General features: G+C 44.9%; 1 protein-coding gene and 2 long non-coding RNA genes across 7 annotated transcripts in view; 1 reads left to right on the top strand and 2 right to left on the bottom strand.

Annotated features, from left to right (window-relative positions):
• The window catches only part of LOC109455410 (uncharacterized), an 11,042-nt gene extending 8,466 nt beyond the window's left edge, over window positions 1-2,576 (bottom strand). The window contains exons 1-2 of the long non-coding RNA XR_002138636.3: window positions 2,448-2,576; window positions 457-678 (exon numbers count right to left, since the gene is read on the bottom strand). This is a non-coding gene — a long non-coding RNA (uncharacterized LOC109455410). The remainder of the gene's footprint in view (window positions 1-456; window positions 679-2,447) is intronic.
• On the top strand, window positions 2,453-24,973 carry RBSN (rabenosyn, RAB effector). 4 transcript variants are annotated; one of them, XM_019746939.3, is made up of 12 exons: window positions 2,453-2,675; window positions 4,777-5,096; window positions 9,575-9,704; window positions 11,247-11,347; window positions 12,191-12,236; window positions 12,350-12,511; window positions 14,365-14,606; window positions 15,892-15,962; window positions 17,525-17,611; window positions 18,579-18,681; window positions 19,911-20,003; window positions 21,088-24,973. In XM_019746939.3, the coding sequence occupies exons 2-12, from the start codon at window positions 5,046-5,048 to the stop codon at window positions 22,231-22,233; spliced, it is 2,232 nt and encodes a 743-aa protein (XP_019602498.3). In that variant the 5' UTR covers window positions 2,453-2,675; window positions 4,777-5,045; the 3' UTR covers window positions 22,234-24,973. The 4 variants fall into 4 exon arrangements, with proteins under 4 accessions (XP_019602498.3, XP_019602472.3, XP_019602479.3 ...); XM_019746913.3 differs by having other exon boundaries at window positions 2,454-2,675; window positions 9,564-9,704; XM_019746920.3 differs by having other exon boundaries at window positions 2,454-2,797; window positions 9,564-9,704.
• Window positions 4,931-21,091, bottom strand: LOC141567221 (uncharacterized). Of its 2 annotated transcripts, XR_012489689.2 has the most exons (5): window positions 20,870-21,091; window positions 20,461-20,599; window positions 9,731-9,826; window positions 6,406-6,545; window positions 4,931-5,181 (listed from the first exon to the last, which is right to left on the bottom strand). It is a non-coding gene; the product is annotated as an uncharacterized LOC141567221 (long non-coding RNA). The 2 variants fall into 2 exon arrangements; XR_016021297.1 differs by having other exon boundaries at window positions 4,931-6,545.

Here is a 24,973-nt window from a genome sequence, read left to right as displayed (position 1 = left end):
CTTGGGTAAATTACCTAATCTCTCTGTGCCTCAGATTCCTCACTTACAAAATGAGAATAATATTAGTTTGTACCACATAGGGTTATATGAGGATTAAATGAGTTAAAACATGTAAAGCACATAGAACAGTGACTGGCACATGCAAATCACTCAGTGAATATTAGTCATTACTACTAATATTAAAATAGAATTAATAATAGAGTTGCCCAAAGGATTTAAATAATGAAAGTGCTTTTGATAAACTGTAAAGCATACAGGAAGATCTTTGCCACCATCATTCTTTAAAATATCAATAGAATAGCAGTGGCTGATCCAGCATGATTTCTGGAATTAATTCACAAGCTGCTGGCCACATTGCTACTTTTTTGAGCAAATGAAATGGTGAATGTGACATTGGCTTTTGTAAATGATAGACTAACAGGCAAAATCATGATGGTTTAATAAAAGGTTCATCACCTGACTCCAAACATAGTCCTGCTGACAAGTATGGCCAGTTCTGGGACTTATCCGGCTCCATACATTCAAGAAGGTGTTTTCACTCTTTTGGTTACTCGGAGACAAGGCAGGAGCTGGCAGTGGGTAGGTAGAGCTGGGACTGATGCTTTGCTTCTGACAGGTTGGCAAGTCTCTTGTCTGTGCCAATACACAAAGGGGAGTCACTGTCTGCTCCTACCGACCCTGTAAAGTTAAAAAAATACATATTTTTTAGGCTATTAGATTGAAAAAAATAAAAGAGCTTGAAAGTCTTTAGAACCCATTTTATCTGTTTAGATGGGACAACTGAGGCCAGGAGAGGGAAAGGGAACAGTTGAAAGTCACACAGTAAGGTCTCTGGACCCCCTACCTCACTGCCCTTCCACTAGCGCTTGCTTTCCAAAATCTCCATGCTCCCCACGCTGGAAGCCCCACGTCCTTAAATAGAAGGTGATGGAGGCCCAGCACTAGTTGCAGAATCAGTGCTCCAATTTAGAGGTGGAGCCACTCCCCAGCCCCCACCCCCAACCTCCCTCTGCCCCTGGCAACCACCAATATGTTCTTTGTATCTATGAGCTGTTTTTGTTTTGTTTTGTTTTTTTAAGATTCCACATACTCATATAAGTGAGATCATACAGTGTTTGTCTCTCTATCTACTTACTTCACTTAGCATGAATGCCTTCAATGTCTTTAGGTCCATCCATGTTGTTGCAAATGGCAAACTTTCATTCTTTTTTATCGCAGAATTATAGATATAGATATAGATATAGATATAGATAGATAGATAGATAACATCTTTATCCATTTATCAATCAATGGACACTCAGGTTGTTTCCATCTTGACCATTATAAATAATACTGCAATGAACATGGGGCGGGGGGGGGGGGCATACATCTTTTTGAGTTTAGTGTTTTCATTTTCATCAGCTAAATGTCCAGAAGTGTAATTGCTGGATCATTTGCTAGTTCTCATTTTATTTTTTTGAGGAACCTCCATACTGGTTTTTGATAGTGGCTGCATCAATTTACATTTCCACCAACAGTGTACAAGAGTTCCGTTTTCTCCACATCCTCGCCAATACTTGTTACTTTTTGTCTTTTTGATAATAGCCATTCTAACAGGTGTGAGGTGGTACCTCATTGTGGGTTTTTTGGTTGTTGTTTGGTTTGGTTTTTGTCCACGTGGGAATTATACTGCACTTATACTGCACGCTGTGTTTTCTTCCAGTTTTACTGAAAAACAGTTGACATACATCACTGTATAAGACATACAGCATGGTTTGATTTACATGTTGTGAAATGATTATCACAATAGATTCAGCTAACATCCATCTTTTCATATAGATGACAATAAAAAGAAAAGAAAAAAGAATAAAGCAAAAAAAATTTTTTTTTTCTCCTGAGGAGGAGAACTCTTAGGATTTACAGAGTTAACAACTTTCCTGTATATTATACAGCAGTGTTAGCTATAGTCATCATATTGAACATTACATCCCTAGTACTTATTTATCTTGTAACTTTTGACCACCCTCCTCCAATGCCCCTTCCTCCACCCCTTCATTGCAGTTTTGATTTACATTTGAAAATGTCAGATTTCCCACAGATTTGACCACGCTGTCCATCCTCTGAATGAATACTTCCTCTCATTACAAGTCTCCACTCTCATGTGGTTCTATTCCGGATCTTTCCACATCCTTCAAGTCTCCAAAATATTCCTTTTATCTCTAGCTCTCAAGAACTTTGACTCAAATTAATTTAGAACTGTAGCTGGGGGTAGGGTAGGAGGTGTTAAAGACCCCACCCCCAACCCTGCTGCCTCATTCATTGCACACCTTGGTCGAAAGCTAAAGAATTACATCATATACAAGCTTCAGTTTTCCCACCTGTACCACGTGGGAGAGCAAGGGGCTGGCTTTAACGCATTATACGTAAGTACCTGGGACGTCAAAACGTTGCAAAATTACAGAGCTCACCCTGCTGGTTCTTACAGCGCCTGCGCAGAAGCCGCCGGTCGCCCAGCGCTTTTGGAATCCGTCGCGGCCCCTTTCGCGCGCTGGAAGATTCGGCGCTCCACGGGCGTCTGTCAGCCTGTCTTCCGGTTTCGGTGCTGCCACAGGAGCGCCTGCCGAGCGCCAAGTAACCGATGGAGATGGCGGCCGCGACGGTGTGATGAACCGTGGAGGCCCAGAGCCCGTGCCAAGGTCTGGAAAGGCCTGCGAGCCCGCGGGAGACCGGCCGGTTACCGAGGGTTGGACCGGGCCTAAGGGGCCGGGGCGCTGCTCTCTTCAGGCACCGAGACGGGCGGCCGAGCGGGTGTGGGACGGTGAGGTTGGGGTGGGTGTGACATGCGTAGTGGATGAGGTGGCTTGCGGATCTTGCGGTTCGCTCGTGTGTGCTTGCGTTGAGTGGGCTCTGTTTGGGTGTGTGGTTTCGCGGGGCGTGTACAGTTGTGCGTGGTTGTGCGGCTGAGGGGTGGGTGGGTGGTCGTCTCCCGGGTGGTTGTATTTGGTTCTCTGATTGTGTGAGGTTGAGGCGTTTGGGGTCTGAGTTTCTGTGTTGTTTGTAACGTTTGGAGTGGCGTCTGTGCGATGTGTGAAGTTGTCCTGTCTGCCCTGCGGGGGTGAGTCTTTCATGTTGTGTGTAGTTTTGCGACGTGTGTCTAATCGCGTTGCGTGAGGTGGAGGCGGGTTGTGTGCGGTCGTGAGGCTGTGATGAGTGCGGCTGTCCCTGCGGCATCGGCTGAACGTATAGGTGCAGAATACGTAGGTTTTGTTTTTATGTTTTGCATGGTGTACAGTGTGGGCTTGCATACGTTATGGTTGTGGGGTCTGGCCTGGTGGTTTGTGGTAGATTTCTTTGGTTTGTGGTGTGTATGTGGTTGTCTGATCTTACAGTTCATTCATTGTGTTTCTTGTAATTTGTGCCAAACATTGTGCCAGACCTTGGGGATATGGTGGTGGAAAACCAGACATGGAGTCTGCCCTCACCGCGCTTCCAGTCTCATGTATTCAGTTACTTTATACACGTGTGACTATAGATTGAGATCAGTGCTGTGTAGGAGAAGTGCAGGGGCCGTCAGATGGGAGGAGGCCTCAAGTCAGAGGCATTTCCTTGAGGAAGTGAGGTTGGATGGAGATGTGAAGGGTGTGTGCGTGTTTGATTTGCGGTATTAGGGGTGAATGCACAGAACGGAAGGGGGCTGTCAGAGTCAGGGTGTCAGATGAACCGCTGGGTGGGAAGAGAACTGGAGCTGCTATTTCAGTGACTATCTGGAAACGCGGTGAGATTTGCTTATATATAGTCATCGGGTTTCTTAGCTAGAGGAAAGAAACAGACTTCGTTTATTTCCTGGGTCACTGCCCCCCTTCAGCTTTGAGGAGCAGGCGGTCCTGCCTCAGTGGCCCTCTAGGCACTTCCGTCTAAAGTTGAGGGTCATACAGTCCCCCTTACTCTCTACTGTGGTTGGTGACCTCAAGCTCTTGGGGAGAAATTTCTCTGCTTCTGTGGAGTGGTTTTGTGGTCTGGGTTCTCCTTATGACCGGGAGTCTTTCTGAGGTGACATTGGAAGTGACTTTGCCATGGCCCAAGAAAACTGAAAATGTAACTTACTAAGCCCTGAATTATTTAAGCATGAAATCCTTTGATTTTTAAAGCAGTGAGAACATTTGGCTTCCTGCTCAACTGTCACTTACTGGTGTATAAAATCTAGTAAGTTCACTGGAGAGAAAGTGCTTTACAAGTATAAAACACAAAATAGATTTTTCTTTTTGACCACTAGGTTTCTAATGCTCCTCCTTAGACTGAGGTAGGGATTTTTGTTTTGTTTATTAGGGCAGGCACTATCTCTTTTTTATTGTTGTATTTTTGACACAGGTGCAAGAGCTCAATAGATATGGTTGAATCAATGATCAAAGTACAGAGAGTTCGAGAAAAACTCCTATTTGTTGATAAGTACTTCAGACATTACTCCTATGATCTACAAATTATGAAGTCGGATCATTTGGAATGAATGTTAGAGAATTGCCTGGGCATTGTGTTTGCTGTTGAAGTTGAATTTTCCTTTCGTATCTTCAAGCATCTGTGCTTCCCACTTTATTGAGCTGCCATTGTCCTGTGATGTTCCCCTATCTTAGATCGTTTTATGTTTTGGTCTAAGGATTTGAGAAAGCAGTTTGTGTTCTCAAACATGTACAGAACAAACAGTAAGTATCCTTGGTGAATGATGGAAAGAACAAAGAGAATTCTGAATTGCTGCTAATTTGCCTGACTGGCTTTCCCCCCCTTCTTCTTTCTTTTCTCAAGGCTTCTCGTACTCCAGTGAGGAAAGCTCACCCAGGGCCATGGTACCACTTCCACATCATCTGTGTGCTGCCTGGTTAACTTAATGCTGCGGGAGCCCTGGTCCTTTGTGGAGGAATCCAGCTGAAGGTTGGCATGAGGCCCCTGCCTCGTGCGGGTTGAGAGGGACACTGCCATGGCCTCTCTGGATGACCCAGGAGAAGTGAGGGAGGGCTTCCTCTGCCCTTTGTGCCTGAAGGACCTACAGTCTTTCTATCAGCTTCAGTCCCATTATGAGGAAGAGCACTCCGGGGAAGACCATGATGTCAAAGGGCAAATTAAAAGTAAGAGGCGAGGAGTTTGCTTATCCCATTCTGTCAGTGGGAGCTTGAACTCCTGGGGTGGTTTTCATCAGCTTCCATGTTGCCTCTGGAACATGATATTAACAATCATAAATGGGTAACAATAGCCACAAACATTTATCTAGTACTTACCACGTGCCAGGCTTCGTTCACAGTCTTCCCATGTATTCACTTCATTTAATCCTCACAATAGCTATGCGGCGATGAGCCCCATTTTACTGATGAGGGTATCAGACACAGAGAGATTAGATAACCTGCCTAAAGTCACACAATGAGGCAGAGACAGGCTTTGAACCTAATAAATGTAGTTACTGTGCTCTGCTGACTGAATTGTCTCATTGCCAGCCTCCGAGCGTTTTGGAGTGGAATTTTTTTCCTTTGCTATGCAAGTAGAGGCACATTGTTGACTCATTTACTTGTCACAAATTCATGCCTTCCTGCCATCCTTCTTTTCTCCACTAGACCTTGTCCTCTGCAGCTCAGGAAAAGGAAGGTCATAGTTGAAAAGCAAAGAAAAACAACCCAAAAAATTAGAACTTAGTATTTGAGCTTTCAAGGGCTCAGGTGTTGGAGAGTTGCAGAAATTTTGACTAAACAGTGTTCATTTCCTGGACTTCAGATTCTAACCCCTAACTATGATGCCACTGCTCTGGAACTCACTTTTTCGCTTTCGGCTAACCTTACATCTGGTCGCATTTCTGAAGGCAGTGAGACTGAAAAGATCTGGATGCTGTATTCACAAATCTTTGTTGGGTGGGAGAGAAAGGAATGATTGATCATTTATTCCTACCGTGTTTCCCCGAAAATAAGACCTAAGCCCTAGCCTGATTTTTCAGGATGACATCCCCTGAACATAAGCCCTAATGCGTCTTTTGGAGCAAAAATTAATGTAAGACCCGGTCCTATTTTCTGGGAAACGCGGTACGTGTACTTTGGCCTCTGCACACGTGAGTCATATGCACCCGGTAATCAAATAGTCACACTCTATGTCATATTTTTCAGTTCAGAAAAAAAGAGTTGCTGAAAGCATTAACATTTATAACTTCTTTCAAAAGCATGACAAAGTAAAACAGTTTCAAAATCCTGAAGACGGTGATGACCAGGTGGGTTCTGGCTGGAGCAGAACCATAACTGTTAGGAGCTCTCCGCCCTCTCCCCCCAAAAATGCGTTTTGCGCTTTATAGTTTTCAGAGTTGTTTCACATACAATTTCATTTGATTCACCCTGCAGTAGTGTGGTTGGGCTCATCTTACAGAGAAAAAGTGAGACTCAGAGAAGTTGCATAACTTACCCAAGGTCACAGAGGAATTGAGTTCAAGAGCTAAGCCTTGAACCCATGTCTTCTATCACCTCTGAGACTACTGCTGCTCTTTCCACATGAGATCACAGATGATGTAAGGCCCTGTATTCCAATTGTAGCATGTACTGCAGCTGGAAAACAAACAAACAAACTGATTATCTAAGTTCCTTTGGACAATTGAAGGGCCTCCATGATTTTCAATGAGTGTCCAGTCTTAGCTGAACTGCGTCATGTACTCTGATACCACTAAGACTTTGATGCCAGTGGGTGGAGAGGTGGTAGAATGTCCTCAGATTCCTATGATAACCCTCTTATTAGGAGAAAAATGTTTAAGGTTATTTAGGGAATAATAGACATGGGAATCTATTTAGAGAATACTAAATAGAGTAGAAATTTTGTTCCTTGTAAAAGAAACTTGCAAGTATTCACTTATTTTTCTCCCTCCATGTTTCCCCCATCTCTACCTCAGAAGAACTAAATTGAGTTAAGCATTCTTTAGTAGGGAAGGAATTGTGGATTATGTGTTTCAGAATCAGGAAAGTAAAGTTTTAAAGTTTGACATCAAAGATTTTTGAGAAAGTCGTTTGAAAAGCAGATCACCTCTCCATTTGGTCTTTTGATTCTTAGAAATTTTATGACATTGCTAGTTTAGGCAAGTGAAATGTTAAACCCAAAAGAGCGAACCTTGGTTTTAACATTTCACTTGCCTAAAGTGAAAGTGAAATGGTTTCAGGTTTTGGAGGCAGTTTAAAAAAGAAAATTTAAACTTGACATTACTAAAAAGCAGTTAGTGGGTTTGGGTCCTAGCCATGGTTCAGCTTCAGTTTAGCACATCTACAGTCAGTAGAAGAAAAAGTGGTTGAGAATTTGCTTTTGCTTCTGCTTTGTGTTTTAAAAAACATATGGGATTGTTCTTAATTGCACCTCTTAAAGGGCTACACCCACCCTGGGAAGGTTGCCAGGCAGTTTTTCTATGCTTCTTACAGTGGTAAAATGGCATGGATTGCCTGTTTAACTTGACATAGTTTAGTCTTGTTTGCAGAAATGAATTGGTGTTTGCTAATTCCAATTTCCTGTCTGTTAGACTCTTTATTTACATCAGATACTGTCCTCTTCACTGTTGTTAAGAAAGACTAATGTATAAGGTCTCACAATTAAGTTCGCGAACTTATTGCAACGATGTTGCTAACCTTTTTTGATATCAGAAGGATTATTCATTATGAATTTGTACCAACTGGACAAACAGTTAACCTAGTATTTAGAAGTGCTGAAAAGGCTGCGTGAAAAATTTAGACAGCCTGAACTTTTCACCAACAATTCATGGCTCTTGCATCAGGACAATGCACCAGCTCACACGACACTGTCTGTGAGGGAGTTTTTAGCCAGTAAACAAATAACTGTATTGGGACACCCTCCCTACTCACCTGATCTGGCCCCCAGACTTCTTTCTTTACGTGAAGATAAACTATTGGAAGGAAGACATTTTGATGACATTCAGGACATCAAGGGTAATACAACAATAGCTCTGATGGCCATTCCAGAAAAAGAGTTCCAAAATTGCCTTGAAGGGTGAACTAGGCACTCGCGTTGGTGCATAGCTTCCCAAGGGGAGTACTTCGAAGGTGACCATAGTGATACTCACCCATGAGGTATGTAGCACTTTTTCTAGGATGAGTTCGCAAACTGAATTGTCAGACCTCGTATTTTAGAGGATGTCCTTTAGTTCTGGTGGACCTTATTTTTCCAGTTGGAGAAAGCTATCCCACAGTGACTGCTAATCAAGGAATTTGCTTATTAGCCTGACTGTCTAACAAAGACATGTCTATATAACCTTATCAATTTCACCTCCTACCTACCAGCCCCTCCGTATCTGCATTTACCTAGATTTTTGAAAAGCAGTGGGAGTGTTTTTAGTGTTATTCAAGTGACAGAGCACTTCAGAATCATGGGAACTCCGTGAAGTATTGATCTATTAAATGTAAAAAAAACTATGCATATATCATTTTTTATTAAATCTGGTATTTTCTACTGGCAGAAGGGATAGCAGTCAGCTAAGATTTAAGAACACTGATGAGAGCAACAGGATTGAGAATTCTTTTTCTCCCACCAGTTGACTGTTGTTCCATTAACAGTCCTCTCACCTCAGCAAAGGTGGTGGAAGCCCTGTTTTGCAGAGGCATAGTATTCAAATCAGTGCTGGGTGGGGAGAGCTGGGGCGCTTGTTTTAGACTTACAAGGTTTCCAGTTCCAGCCCTGCTGCTTATTAGCTCTGTGATCTTGGGTGAAGCAAGTTTTTCCCTCTCTTTGATGTCACGTCCTTATTTGTGAGTAGGAATACCACCTGCTTCGTAAAGTGTGCATGAACTGGTATAATGTATTTGAAAGCACTTTGCTTTGTGCCTGGTACATACAATGAACCAATTCAGGGAACCTTCATTTGCTCTTCTTACCAAGTCTAGTTCCCTTTGTGTTATGTTGTAGGTGTTACATCTGTTTCTTGAAGCTCTTTGCCAATATTCTCATACATGCATTCAGTAAGTGTGTAGGGAAGGAAGAACTTTACGTACAGTTAAGCATTATGGGAACAGCAGCCCAGGGAGGTTGGTTTGGCTGAATCTCATCCTGGAGGTAAATAAGAAGTGTTTCCTCATGAGTCCCTAGAGTAAATAAATTAGTACTGTAGAATTTTATTTTTAAAAAACTGTATTTTAATTCAGGTATAGGTTACATACAAGTTTTTAAGTGTACAATTCAGTGAGTTTTGAAAAACATATATACCTATTTAACTACCTCCCCAATTAAGATACAGAAAAACACACTTCTATCACTGTGGTCCTCTCACTGAATTTGATTTTAATACTTCTATTTAATTGGGTTCTTACATTTGGCAGTGAGCAGTCAGTTAGCTATATACTGACCACATAAACCAACTTACTGGTAATACGGACAAGCGAATGGATTGCTCTGTGGTATTTGTAATACAGTGGTTATATGATTATTATTGCATTTTATTTGGGATCCAAAAATTTCTTGAGCCTTTTTATATAAAGCGTAATTATTTCTTCAACTCTTGGGTTTGGCGATTTCCCTTGACTCTTTACAGGGTGTTCTTCATAGAGTCATTTGTGATGTTTGTTCCATTTTTTGAGGTCTTGTCCAGAAGGCTAAGAAAGCAAAGAATAGGCTGCTGAAACGAGAAGGAGAGGACCGAGCCGAATCAGGGACCCAAGGATATGAGTCTTTCAGTTATGGAGGGGTTGATCCTTACATGTGGGAACCCCAGGAGCTTGGTAAGAAATTCAATTTCTTTACTCACCAAATGTTTGTTGAGACCTCTAGATGATGTTTTAAGAGTTGGCTGAGGCGGCATCAGTAAACCAGAATGGTCTACGTTTCTTGCGGACCTTATGTCCTAGTGGTGGGGGAGAAAATGGACGAGAATGAGCCGAGCATCTGCCTTGTGTTAGGTAGCACATTAAATGCTTTCCAGGTGTGCTCTCATTTGATCCTCACTGCACCCCTTGCGGACCTGCCCAGGGTCAGACATCCAGGAAACTGCAGAACTGAGGTAGAAATCCAGGTCTGTGCCATCAGCCCAGGCACGGGTTTCCATTGACTGGGCTGTCTCCTCTCACGCAGGATATTACCTGCCTAGTGAGAGGCACTGGTTTGTACAACTTTATTTTCTGAAACACATAATTATAGTATCATATACTTATTTTCAAAATAATCACCTTTTGGGGGGTGATGAAAATATTCTAAAATATATTTTGGTGACGGTTGCACAACTCTGAGTATACTGAAAACTATTGAATTTATATGCTTTAAATAGTGAATTGTATGTATGTGAATAATATCCCAATAAACCTATTACCAAAAAGATCATGCCGCACAGAGCTGAACTCACTAATCTTACATGTCCTTTAACTGTTGAATGATAACAATGATGAATATAATATTTTCTGTCCCTGCAATGGATAAAGAATGATCCCTGCATAGTGCTTTATTATACTTTCATACTTGTTATCCTGTTCGCCTTTCACCATAGCCTTGTGAGGTAGAATGGGTAGTGGCGTTCATTCCCATTTGTAGATGAGGAAACAGGCTCTAAGAAGGTGAAATGTTATTTACCCAGGGTCATCTTACCGTATTCTTAGAGTGCCACTACAGAATATGTTTTTTTTTGGATGAGGAAAGTCCTAGAACTGCACTGTTCAATATGATAGCCACTAACTATATGTGGCCATTTAAACTTAAAATTAAAAGTGAGTTCTTCACCCTCACACTAGCCACATTTCAAGTGCTCAGTCTCCGTATGTGGCTAGTGGCTACCATATTGGAGAGTAAAAACATTTTCATAAAGTCAGGAGAAAATTACTTTAAAAATAATACTATACACATGTAATTATGAGTTACACCTGAAAGCCAATCAGAAACGAAGGAGAAATTTCAAGCATGTGAATTCTTATTAGTGCTTGGATAGCTTATTTCATGATTGCCAACGTTAAATTAGCTGGGTGATTTTTAGACTAACTAGCCTGTTTAAACAACTGACAGAAGTCACAAATTATGAAAAGGTCAAGAGAACGGCAGAGTTTAGAAGTTAATATTTATGGTCATCCCTAAGAACTTGAAACTAAAATTTAGATGTGAAGAGTATGGTTAGAGAAGAAAAGATACTTGGATGCTTTCCTAGTTTGTTAAATTTTTAGTAAGACTCTAAAATCCTAGAATTTTTACTTGCTTTTGAAATGTATTGAGGATAAGCAGCGAGACGGAGAGGCTTCCATAGAGAAATGACAAGTCATTTATTTCCCCACCTACTTTCCTAGGTGCTGTGAGAAGCCATCTTTCTGACTTCAAAAAACACCGGGCTGCCAGGATTGACCACTATGTTGTTGAAGTCAATAAATTAATAATCAGGTTAGAGAAGGTAAATTTTGTTGTTTTAAAACATTTTTTCAACAAGTATAAAGTTTCTAGGGGGGGAAATGACATTTCTGCAGCATGCTGTATGCTGTATATTGTATATATCTGATGCTGGCAGAGAAACGCCCTTACTGGAGGGAATGGCCCAGGTCGACAGACTTGTCACATTTGCAGCTTCCCTTTTCCTCCCTATGAAGCCCACTTGGTTGCTGGAAGGCCTTTCCGCCTTCAGATTCCTCTCCTGGTGTCCCAGGCACGATCACACAATGGAGCCTGGTGTGTGACACCACGTGTCGGCAGAGAAGCTGGTGTCTGTGAGGAGAACTCAGCTGGGTCCAGCATGCAGTGTGGGGACATCTTAGTTGGGCCTTCTCGTTCTGTAGTATGAGAGTGTGTCTTTCATAATATGGTCACTCTGTTTGACTTTGACCCTAGAAATGCTCGTCGTGTATAAGCTAGATTATGTGGTGGGCATGATAGCAGCGACTGGTACAGTTCTATATGCGGACTTTGCAGGGCAGAAATGGGTGGCCACTTGCATCGTCCAGGAGCACTGTGGGGAATCAAGAGTTCCTCACCGCTTTCAGTCCTTCCCCCGCCCCCATCTTGACCCACCCCTGGTTATTGCTTGAAGCGCTAACTGACAATAAAGAGATTGGAAGTAGGTCATGCAAAGGGAGGGACCTTCTAGATTATCCCATGTGAAATTGCTTTTGGGACTTTGTGGGTTGGGGTGACAGATGAGACTTGAGAAATGCAAATGTGGTCATTTCCGCTTGCCTCTTACTTGTGGAAAGTGTATCCATCACCTGACTAATTGCATTTGGCACTGTTATCTCCCTGTCAGCTCACTGCATTTGACAGAACGAATACTGAGTCGGCTAAGATCCGAGGTAACTCTAGAACTTTGCTCACATTCATTCTATTTATCCTTCTCCCTGACCAAATCTCTTTTTAAATGGCTTGCTTTTTTGTTTGTTTGGTTTTTGTTTTGTTCTTCTCAAAGCAATAGAAAAGTCCGTGGTGCCTTGGGTCAATGACCAGGATGTCCCTTTTTGCCCAGACTGTGGGAATAAGTTTAGCATCCGTAACCGCCGTCACCACTGCCGCCTCTGCGGGTCTATTATGTGCAAGAAGTGTATGGAGCTCATCAGCCTTCCCTTGGCAAGTAGGTAACATGGAGGCGGGGCCCTGGACGCTGATCTCCTCCTGAGACTGTCTGTTTACTAATCACCACTGGGTGATTTTTTGAACTTTTTTGTTTAAATTAATGGCCATGGGCTCTTCATTCATTTACCTGTTGAGTCCCTGAAGCCCTCTACAGCCTAGGCACTGTGCCAGAGGGCCAGGGATAAAATGGTCTGTAACGGGTTGGCAAACTTTTTTTTCGTAAAAGATCAGATGGTAAGTGTTTTAGCTTAGTGAGCTACATATGGTCTCTGTGACATTTCTTCTTTTTTAAAACAACCTTTTAAAAATATAATAACCATACTTAGCGCAAGGGCCATACAAAAACAGGCTGAACTTGGATTACAGGTCATGTTTGCCCGCCTCTGGTCTATAAGGCATCGTCCATTCTCCCAAGGGGTCTAGCATCTAGCAGGGGACAGACTCACACACAAATAATTGCTTTATAAAGAAATAAGTATGAGAGAAGGCGCAGCAGGCATCTAGGAGAGCTGACCAAATCTTCATCAGCTCTGCTTGGAAGTGGCCGGGAGGCTTTGAGAGGAGACTATAGGAGAGGGTCTTGAAAAATGAGCTGCAGGCTAACCCTTTCCTTTGAGATGAAAGTCAGTCATCATCATATAGACCAGACTCATGTCATAATAGGAGAGACAGCGAGTGCTGTGGCGGCGGGGGAGAGAAAAGCATGGGTGCTCAGGATCAGGAGGTGATGCTCGAGAAGAGCCTTGCAAGATGATGCAGAGGTAGGGCAGGAGGGCATCCTGGGTAAAGAGCAGGACCAAAGGCGTGGAATTTGGAAAGGTCCTGGGGAAGGTTAGTGGATGAGCCAACAGAATAGTTGGGGGAATGTGGGGGACGTGTGTGAGAATTAGGGGATGAGGCTGCAAAGGTTGGGTGGAACCAGATGTCCGGAACTTTGAATCTCAGCTGCTTAAAAGTTGCTAAAGGTGAACTAATGGGCTTTTGGTCACTGCTGGGACCTTTGGGGTGGTTTTACGACTCTGGAGAGATCCGCTGACTGTGCATGTGCTGTTGGCCGCGGGGCGTCTGGACAGTGTGGGGCAGAAGCAGACGCTTCCTCTGTCCAGCTCGGACTCCCCTGGGCACACATTACCCGATACTTTCACTTTCTCCCTGAGACCAGCTTTCTGTCTCATCCGAGACTTCATAAGCTATGTTTTTGGGACACTATTCATCTTTCTTCTCTTGGGCTAATTAACCAACATTTACTGGGAAGCTGCTATGGGGTGGCCCTGTGATATATGTAGGGGTACAAGTATGAATAAGTATGAACAGTTTCTGCCCTCAAAGAGTCACAGATTCCTTGGGCAGCTCTGGGGTGTACATAGAGTGGAAAGTTCTCTAAGAGGGGTGACGTGATAGGGAGCGCTGATAGAAAGGGCAGATCATTTTTGCCTTAAGGAATAAGGGAGGGCTTCCTGGAGGACGTGCCATTTAAGCTGAGCTTTGGAAAGGGTAGGAGGCAGGTGTTTGGGAGTGGGGAATGCTGTCAGCACAGTCTAGGGAGGACATGGGTTGGGTCTGAGGCATGGCAAATGGAGGGGGGCAGTAGGTGGTAAGGCCAGATTGGGGGTGGGCCTCACGCCCTCAAAGACAGACTGTCCTAGGCTTCTGGCTCTTTCCTGGCTGACAGTGGGAGTCCTTCCCACTGCAGACCCTGACTCCAGGAAAGCAGAAGTGTGGGTGCTCCTTGCCCATAGGCAGATCCTGCTCTTACCCCATCAGCACCCGTGGACTCCCCTCCTGTTGAGGCCAGTGGGGTGATTGGAGGCTGTGGGCTCACTGCTGCCTGTCCTGTGTTGTGCTTTCCAGACAAGCTCACCAGTGCCAGCAAGGATTCCCTAAGCACCCACACCAGCCCCAGCCAATCACCCAACAGTGTGCATGGCTCCCGCCGGGGCAGCATTAGCAGCATGAGCAGCGTGAGCTCTGTCTTGGACGAGAAGGATGACGACAGGATCCGCTGCTGCACACATTGCAAGGACACGCTGCTCAAGAGAGAGCAACAGATGGATGAGAAGGAGCACACCCCGGACATTGTGAAACTCTATGAGGTGACTCACTGTGTGTGGTCCTGGGTCTGATTCGAGAGGCAGATTTGGCTTTTCATTACATACATGCCTGCAGATTTTGGAGAATGCTTTGGGAAGTTGTTCCTTTGAATCATTGTTAGTTTCTGCTAAAGGGCCGTGGTATGATTTCCTAGCTAGTGCCCTGGGTGAGTCTCAGAGCCATCCTGGGTGTGTTGCCACAAACTTGTTCCTTCACTTCTCCTTGCCCTCTTAAAAGCAGAGTTTGGAGGCTTTGGTGGCCCAGAGATAAGAGGAGAAAGGATGGCTGCCAGATGGTGTGGACAGGTCCTGGGGGTGAGGGCAGCAGCTGGAGCTGGTGGTGAACAGTGGGCCAGAAGAGTCCTGTGACACTCACCTGGGAGCTTCAGCTTTGGTCTTTACAAGTTTGCATAACTGCCCATAGGCTCAGGGCTTCTCCCTTTTAAGTCCACTCCCATGCCTCAGCTCTCTACCACCAGTGACCCCAGAACACCTTTAATAGACGCTACTTTGAGAGGAACATAGTGTAGTACAAAAACATGGGATTTAGGGTCAGACTGGCCGGGCCTCCTAATGGCCAGGTGAGACCTGCAAGCTGAGAAGGATTCGCCAGGTGGAGGTGGGGCAGGGAGGCTGTAGGAGACGGGGAGGAGGAGATGAGCCCTGGCAGAGGAAGCAACTCAGGCAAAACTGAGTAGAAGAGTGTATATTTGATCACTGAATGGTGACTGTTAGCCACTCTGCAGGTCATAATGGCTGTGTTTCTGGAATCACGGTGAAACAACTCAGGCTATAGAAATGGTGTTAATTCAACCCTGTGCTGAGCTGCAGATGTAGGCATTGTCCGTCCTTTATGTGGAGTCTATGACCTGATAACTCATTTTTATAAATAGCAACTGTGCTTTTTGCTTCCTTCTTTTTTGAAGTGAGCCCTGCAGATGCCTTACGCTGGTGTCTTGCATCACCTGGCCGAGAAAGAGTGTAGCAACTAGTTCCTTTTCTTTGCCTTGATAAACTCTGGCGTGTGTCCTGGAAGGCCTTGCTCCTGTCAAAAACATCCAGTCAAAAATTTTGTTCTCTCTTTCCTTCCTGCAAAATTTTCTGCTTGTAAAGTAGGTCTGTAACTCAGGAAATTGATAACAGCAAAAACAAAACAAAAAACTACTCTCTGCATTTTTACATTTCAGAAAACTGCACATTTAAAATATATTTCTGTTGATGCAGCATAACTTCTGGGCAGGCTCTTCTGTACCTTGAGAGCATCACTCACCTTCTTTTTCCTTCTTAGAAATTACGCCTTTGCATGGAGAAAGTTGACCAAAAAGCTCCTGAATACATCAAGATGGCAGCATCATTAAAGTAAGCTGTTTTCTGTTTTTCTAATTCAATGACACTTTTCAGGTATTTTAGTTCAAATCTTCAGTAGCTGAAAATGAAAATCTTAACTCTGGCCGTGCTTTTCTTCTGTGACTGACTGCAGAGAAGCTTTGTCATGTCTGTATTTTCGTGGCACACATTACTATCCTCTGTAGCCATGTTCAGGTGACCCCAGATTAAGCAGGTTTGGAAAGGGCCTTGGGCAATAGGCATCACTGCCGAGTGCAGCATCTGGAGGTGAGCAAGGGCAGTGCCACCTCAGGGGACACAGCTGTCAGGGCTTAGAGCAGGCATTTCTTTTATAGCAGGGGTGGGCACACCTGAGCCCACGGGCCAAGTCTGGCACAGGCCATATGCAAGTGAACAAATAATGAACAAGGTAACTTCAGATGTGACAGTTGCTCTGAGGGAAATGCAATTTGTTGACATGATTGAGACCAGGGGAAGTGATTTCAGATTTGGGCCAACCTTGTTATTTTCCATGTGACTTGGAGAGCTTGAGACAAAGCACAAGTCTTCTCAATTCTGGTCCGATGTTCTTTTTGCAAACTGTTCAGTGAGAGATGGAACAACTTTACTGAATCCTCAAATTACAGCACACACCAATATTTTTCCAGCTAGGACTGTTACATAGATGGTAAAATAGGTAAATGCAGCAGTCCTGTGTACTTATTTCACTTAAATTGCTGCTGTCTCAGAAAGGGAATTGAGTGGCCATTGCCGAGGCTAGATTAATTGCTGCAAGATCTTCTGAAATGTTTCTCTTCTCAGTAAACACTGAGGAACCTTGGCCCATGTGCTAGTTGCTGAGAATATGAAAATGAGAAGCCACAATCACTGCACTTGGACTTCAGCAGTCTGGTGGGAATGACAGACTTGTAAAGGAACAGTTCTAAGACCACACAATAACTGCTGTTGTTTCTCTGAGACTGGCGTTAAGCTGCCTCTGGCCTTCCCGATGTCCCCTGCTCCACCCTCGGCGCAGTGCCTCCCTCTCCTCCCTTCTTGATCCGGAGTCAACATGCTTTTCTCATGTCGGGAGCGGTTGTTCGTGAGCTCCATAAGCATGGGGCAATAGATGTGGTGCCGTGCTGCCCCACTGCGGACCCCGGGTCAGCTTTCCAGTTGTTCCTGTGGTCCCTGGGGAGTATTTGAGAAAAGCCAAGGACTTTCTGCTCTGATGTAGTACAAAAACTCATTTAGTAAATTACTTCATACATCTTACTAGATACAATGAAATTGTTTAGGGAAAGTAGGCCAAAGCAGATTAAGTTGCATTTATTTTGGCCTTGAGCTTAAGAGCTGCGCCTCAGAGACCCAGGCATGAGTCTGTCCCTATGGTGTTTGCAAACTGAAAAGTGGCTTCTAGTTGATTAACACTTATGTTTTGAAAAGGAGTGAGCGCTACATTATATACAAGAGTCGGAAATCCCAGTTGTGTCTCCCTTTGTGAGGCCTTAAACCTTAGTTAGAGTCCTGTTACACTATACTCCCCAGTCAGTGTGATGAAACTTAAATCAAACATTTCCGTGATTCCTCCTTAGTGCTGGAGAAACAACCTACAGTCTGGAACATGCCAATGACCTTCGAGTAGAAGTGCAAAAAATGTACGAGCTAATAGATGCTTTAAGGTAAGGTCTGTTCCATGATGTCTCCCTTGCTGCCTTGACTGGAGAAGGTGCTGTTTGAGTGCGTTGGTGGGGGGCTAGCAAACCAGGGCTTACCCAGAGTCCTGCTGTTAGCGGTACGTGTGAGGAGGAGGTTGAGGAAGCTGTCAGCTCTGGCACTCATCTCAGTAACTTTTGGTTAAAGATTTCGAATGTTCATTATTATTAAAGGAATAGGAGCTTACTGACACCAGCTGTGTGCCAGGAGATATCACTGGATGCTTCCATATAGTGTATAGCTCAATTATTCTACCAAAATTACCCTGTGAGGTAGGGATTAACATTCCCATTGTATAGGTGAGAAAATAATGCACCATAGTGAGGAAAAGTGGTGGAGCCAGGGTGGAAACTCAGACTCAAGCCAGGATGAAACTCAGACTCTTTCTTCAAGTGGACAACTGCTTTTTAACTGTGGACTGGCTGTTGGGGTTAAATCAGCCCTTTGCAGTGTAGGAAGAACAGCGACTCAGAGAAAGAACTGACGAGATGAGAAATCCTTGTCTGTCTGTACATGCAGGACTGGCTTTGTAATTTGTGGGTGCAAGATGAAAATGCAAGTCCCTTATTCAAAATTATTAAGGATTTTAAGACAGTGACAGCAGAATATTAAACCCAGCCCAGGGCTCTTCTAAGCACCAGACTCTGTGTGGCTGCGCAGGTCACTCATGCATGAAGCTGGCCCTACACGTGTGGTCAATCCCTCTATGGCCAAGTGTTTGTCATGCACCCTGTGCTGTGTTAGAGGCCTTGGGGACAGCCAAAGTGTAAGAAAGAGGCTTTGCCTTCAAGGACACTTTAGTGGAGTCTCTAACCCGTCTCCTCCACAAATCTTCCCAGCATGCAAGCCTGGCAACTCAGAGACTTTTCAGCCTTGTTTCTGAGGCGGTCGGTGCGTGGTGCTTGTTACATTGATGTGTTTGTTTCAATTCAGTAAGAAGATCTTAACCTTAGGCTTGAACCAGGACCCTCCACCACATACAAACACTTTGCGGCTGCAGAGGATGATCAGATACTCAGCGACACTTTTTGTGCAGGTAACGCCATCCTGGTGTGGCAGAAACATCGCATTGCCACCCCTGCTCTTCTACCACTCAGCAGGCAGACCAAGCGAATGGCTTGTTTAGTTTTTATTTGTACATTTACTATTTTTTAAGATTATAAATGCATTGTGCCACATTTAGAGAAAAATATGAATTTCAAAGAACAGTAAAAACTCCTTTTAATCCTATGTCCTCAGTACCGTCGTGCATCATTCTGGTATATTTTCTTCTTTTTTTTCCATTTGCATTTGTTATATAAAGTAGTTATAATTAGTGTATATTTGCAAATTTATGTCTTCTCTTTTTATCACTGAATTTTATATCATAAGTACTTTTTTCATAGTCCTCAAATAGCTCTCATTTGAATGGCTACAGAGTACTGCTTTGACGTATACACCGTCCTTTATTTAACCATTCCCCTTTCGTTGGGCACTTGATAGATTCCCATCTTTTTTTGCTGTTAGGAGTATTGCCTGATGGACATACGTGTATGTACCATTTCTTCCTTAGGATTACTCCTAAGGAACTCTGCCTAGACCATTGATTGGGAGGAAACAGCTCCTTGTTCAAGGGCAGACTAGAGTTAGGTGGTTAGCTCTGAATTGTCTCTACCTTAGAAAGCCCCTTGTGAGCGTCACAGTTAGCCACCTCGGGGGCTCCATGACAGCTCTAATAGAGTCCTATTGGGTTAGTTTTCCAATGCCATATTGCAGAGAATCAAGCCCTTTCTCCTTTTGATGAGCAACTATATTCCACAGTCATGTGCTGAGTGCTTATGTGTAGCAGGCAGTGTGTGCTAGGTGGTGGGTAGCCTGCCATGAGCAAAAAGGCAAACATCCCTGTTCTCACAAAGCTTCTATGCTAGAGAGGGGTACAAACAAGAAACACCTAAACCATATAGCGTATGTTGAAAAGTGCTGTGGACAGACGTAAAGCAGGGAAAGGTGGTAGGGGGCTCGGATGGGGCAGGCAGGGAAAAGGCCTCATTGTGAATGTGCAGAACTGGACTGCCTGGTGTTGGTCATGTCAGAAGGAAAAGCCAGGCTCATTTGGAAGGTGACTTTCTGGCCTGATTTAAGGGTTAGGGCCTTTCCTGCTACTGCTCATTAATGTGACTGTCCGAGGGTGGAGTGACTTAGCTTAAGTGGACTCTCAACACATGGCTTAAGGTTCACTTTTTCCTAAAGGGATTTAAGTGTAAAATTGTCTGTGACTCCCTATAGGAAAAGTTGCTTGGTTTGATGTCACTGCCAACGAAAGAACAGTTTGAGGCACTGAAGCAGGAGGTGGAGAAGAAGAGGATCCTGGAGAAACAGGTGAGTGGAGCGTAGGGACGCTGGTATATGGCTTCCTCCTGCGGCGCTCCTGAGCACGGAGGCCGCCACAAATGCCAAGGGTTCCTGCAAGGTTGTAAATCAGAACCTCTCATTCTAGTTTCCCTTTTTCTTCTGTTCTGTTCTGGCCTCGCCCTCATCTATAGAACTCAGAATTGTTTGGTTTTCTCTGCAAGTCCTAGTTTTCTTTCAGAGGGTCTACTGGTTTTCTCCTGTCCAGGATTCCACAGAGACTGGCAGTTCTCTCTCTCTAGTACAGGTTGCAGACGACCCAGACGCCAGGGAGTTCTTTGTAGAATGCTTTGGAATATGCATTATTAAACAGAAAATAATATGTGTATTTAATACTGTGTGAGATTCTAATATAAATGCCTCAGAGGTTTAAGACTAGTATACAGTCAGTGAAACTAAGATTGAGAAAATTTTATCTTTAACTTACTGTTGAGCCGGCCCGGTGGCTCAGGTGGTTGGAGCTCCGTGCTCCTAGTGCCAAAGGCTGCCAGTTCGATTCCCACATGGGCCAGTGGGCTCTCAACCACAAGGTTGCCGGTTCAATTTCTTGACTCTGCCCCCTGCAACTAAGATTGAACATGGCACCTTGAGCTGAGCTGCCGCTGAGCTCCCGGATGGCTCAGTTGGTTGGAGCGTGGGCTCTCCACCAAGGGATGGTGGGCTGTGCCCCCTGCAACTAACAATGGCAACTGGACCTGGAGCTGAACGGCACCCTCCATAACTAAGATTGAAAGGACAACAACTCGACTTGGAAAAAGTCCTGGAAATACACACTGTTCCCCAATAAAGTCCTGTTCCCCTCCCCCCCAAAAAAGAACTTTAAAATAAAAACCTACTGTTATTCGTTATTTCATTGTTGAAAATCAGGGTTTGTCCCCTTCTCTCCCTCTGAAACAAAAGCATAGCTTGATTTTAGCAGTTGGTTATTTTAGTGCTGAGGTGGGCAGTTGGAGCCTCGCGGGCACAGGACTAGAGGGAGGGCAGTGGGCAGCTGACGGTGTGGTTGCTGTTGGCTTGTAACTGTGTTTCTTCTCTGGCTTTGGTGTCTCCCCAGGCTGCCCTGGAATCCCAGCGAAGGCTTGAGGAAAGGCGGAGGGACATGCCATCTCGTGCCAATGGGGAGGTGGCATCCCTTCGCAGGGGCCATGTGCCCTTGAGGAAGGCTGAGGGCTGGCTCCCCCTGTCAGGAGGCCAAGGGGAGAGCGAGCACTCGGACCCCCTCCTGCAGCAGATCCACAACATCACGTCGTTTATCAGGCAGGCCAAGGCCGCAGGCCGGACAGACGAAGTGCGCACACTGCAGGAGAACCTGCGGCAGCTGCAGGACGAGTACGACCAGCAGCAGACAGAGAAGGCCATCGAGCTGTCCCGGAAGCAGGCTGAGGAGGAGGACCTGCAGCGGGAGCAGCTGCAGATGCTATGTGAACGTGAGTGGGAACGAGAAAGGGAGCAGTTCCAGGCAGCATCCCTGCACACACGCACCCGGTCCCTGGACTTCCAAGAAGTCAGGCCTTTTCAGCTGGAGCCCAGCAGACAGCCTCGCACCCACCTTGCTCATGCCTTGGATCTGGGCTCCTCCCCAGTTCAGAGCAGTGCGGCTCCCAAGACCCCTTCACCCAGCTCAGCTCTCGAGCCCCTCCGAGTGTGGTCTGGGCCCCCAGCGCTTAGCCCGGAATTGCTCCCCCAGAGCACCTTATTGCAGTCACATGGGGTCCCCTCCCTAAACCCCTTTGAGGAGGAGGACCTCTCCAGCCCGGCTGCAGAGGGCTCTAGCAGCCCTCCTGCTGCAGAGCCTTCTTTCAGCTCTTCATCCCGCGTCCTCAAAGATTACAATCCTTTTGAGGAAGAGGAGGAAGAGGAGGCAGTGGAAGGGAATCCCTTCACTAACTCAGACAGCCCAGCACCCACCCCTTTCGAGGAGGAAGACGAGCATCCTCACCAGAGGCACGCAAGCCCTCCTGTTCCTGGCAACCCCTTCGAGGAAGCCGCCGGTCCCAACCCCTTCGAGGCGGACAGTGACGGCGCGCCTGAGGGCGAGGAGCCCATAGAAGAGGAGCTCCTCCTGCAGCAGATCGATAACATCAAGGCGTACATCTTTGACGCCAAGCAGTGCGGCCGCCTGGACGAGGTGGAGGTGCTGACGGAGAACCTGCGGGAGCTGAAGCGCACCCTGGCCAAACAGAAGGGGGGTGCGGACTGACCAGCGGGTGGGCAGGGCACCTGTGTGTCCAGGGCCTGGCAGGAGCCAGTGGAGCAGGAGAGAGGGTTGGTGGGGTTGATGGGAAGGAGGAAGGGTAAAGATTAAGATGCACACAGGTTAGGGGAGGAAATCTATTTCATGCTGTGCATCTGGAGGTTTTCTCACTATAGCTGAGTAATAAAATGGGAGCTAGAACAGGAGGAATCAGCATTCATTTGCTGGGTTTTTTTCCTGTTTTTTGTTTTGTTTTTGTTTTTTTTAATTGTGTTTTCCCTTTAGGGGACTTAAAATTTTCACTACTGAGATAAAACTAAATGCAATTCTGTTGGGCCCAGTCCAGAGCTGGCTACTGGTCCATTTGCTCCTACCTAGTCTTTGGTCATTATGCAGTATTACAGGGCAGCCTTCTCTAGGGCCCTCCCTTAGCCAAGACGGACGGACGAGGTGGATTTCTTTAAACCTTACTCTGCTCTGGCAGAAGTCTGTCCCCATTAGGCTGTGGGTTCCTTTCGTTTGGGGCTTCCTCTGCCCTGCTGGGTACATCCTGCCTGTGCAATGGAAGGGTCAGGTATCACTGGGAAGGCACTGGTTTACACCCAGGAGAGCCCAGCACCTCTGTAAGAGGGGGTAACGGGGAATGAGGTTTCACCAGGGTCTGTTTCCCTCTGTTGAAGTTGTTTGTCTCTTTTAGGAAGTGACTCCCAGTGCTGGGTAGCTCTGTGAGTCTGACCATGAGCTTTTTAGAAAACAGAGGTGGTTCACTTTGTGGTTGATAGAGGTAGTAATATTTGGGAGAAGAGTCTCCACCCAAATGTTGCTCTGTTGAAACTGAATGACTGCTGGAACAATTGTCCGTCCTTGGAGAAACCTCTAGAGCTTTGGCAAAATTACATGGACCTGGAATTTTTCAGAGGGCCCAGTCTATCACTTAGGAATTGGTGATCACGAAGCTTTTGTGGAACATTGTCAGGAATGTTGTCAGGAAGCTGCTCTAAGTCAGAAGATAAACGTAATTTCCAAGGCTAGCCGATCAACCTTCTTCCCTTCTGGTTCATCCTGTCCTGACTTGGGGCACTGGTGAGATACTTTCTTCCCAATGCTTAGCACTAAGAAACTAAAGTGTTGGAAGAGGCACAACCCAGAACCATTCTGCTACCACTGTAGTACTTGAACTCCTCATCAATTAAGGACAAAAAGGGAAATTATTAATTTAGCTTTGGTGCTTTGGTTACAGGAACATAACCCTTAACTGACATCTGACATCATGATACCCAAGTGTGCTCAGCTGGGGGTAGAGTTCCTGCAGTTACACTTGTTAATTAATGAACAATAATTGACCACTAGTCACTTTATTCCCCTTAACTGACTGGGTCAGACTCTCACTGGTTACTGGTGTGAGGGCTACAATTCATTTTGTTACGTGTTGGGAAGACCCCGGTTGATCTTGGGAATGTTTGAAAAACATTGTGGTATTAAAATAATCTGTATTTGTGTTGACACTATTCACAGTTCGTTAGCACCCGTTGGATCTTTGGGCTGAATGAAAAGGTCCTGGATAGGGGTGTGGGAATGGGGAGTTGGTGGAAGGTTTGTGATGGTCCCTTTGCATTTGGGTTCTGTTCACAAAGGAATGTGAGTGGGATACTCACGTCAGCCAGGTACCAACCTCGCTGATTGTAGTAGTTTTGGGAAGTTGGCAATCAGGCATCTAAAATGTTGCCTGCTATAGGTGTCCATGCCCTTCCTGCTGGAATTCTGGAGGGTTTTATCGATGGCTACATGCTTCTCTCGCTCAGTCTGTCATTTCTCTCTGACTGAAGAGGAGGAAGCTGTCTGCACCAAAACGCAGGTAGTTCCAGAAGCTAAATGCTGCTTTTCATCATAATTTTCTTATGAGAATATCTCTCTTTTAATTAGCTGATGGTTTCAGTTAAGACTGGTTTACTAAACATACCCTTCCCCTGAAATCAATCACAGGTAGCAATGTGTAAGCAACTAAGAGCATTGAGAAAGACAGGTAAGAAACATTTTTAAAACTGAAAAAAAAAAAAAAAATTCAAATATCCTAAACCAAACTAAAACCCTCTGATGTCACTGAATTCTTCCATGGCTGTACTCTTCCATGAATTCTTCCGTGGCTATAGTCTCCTCAACAGTACCATTTCCCAGAATTCACACAGGCACAAAGATGGATTTCAGAAATGGGTTAACGTCAGGGAAAAGGTGGCCTGTGAATTGCAACCGCAAATTCACGTTCTTACCTCATGGGAATATTTCACCTTTCTTGCACTCCTCCAGGCAGATGGTACCCTTCGTTGGAAAATGAGCAAGTTCTTGATAGGGCGTTGGCAAATCTCCCTACATACAGATCATATATGGAAGAGACTTTAAGGATTCAGGCATCAAATGAAGTTGGCTTTTCCTTTTTATGCTTTGTTTTTATTTTTCCCTAACACACTAAAGACTTTTACTCATTGTACTTGCAGCTCAATGTGTCTTTGCTGTTCATATACTAAAATGTACCTGAGTCTTCATGAGCCACGTGATAGGTTGGACATTGGCATAGTTAGGTGATGGGACTCAAAGTGAGAAGCTGGTCTCTTTACCAGGTCACAGACTGTGGTAGTAGATTGTGCTGGTCATCTGACAGTGATGGACAGTTTAAGGGTCATTGATTTGCATGCACTACTCTGGGGCCTTGTATTGGAACCTTTTTAAAAAAATAAAATAACAAATGTTA

Source organism: Rhinolophus sinicus, chromosome 5 (assembly GCF_057876585.1).
Source record: "Rhinolophus sinicus isolate RSI-liver-muscle chromosome 5, RSI-T2T, whole genome shotgun sequence".
NCBI classification, from domain to species: domain Eukaryota; kingdom Metazoa; phylum Chordata; class Mammalia; order Chiroptera; family Rhinolophidae; genus Rhinolophus; species Rhinolophus sinicus.
Note: the sequence above shows the minus strand (reverse complement) of the source record. Positions and strands in the feature narration are given on the sequence as shown.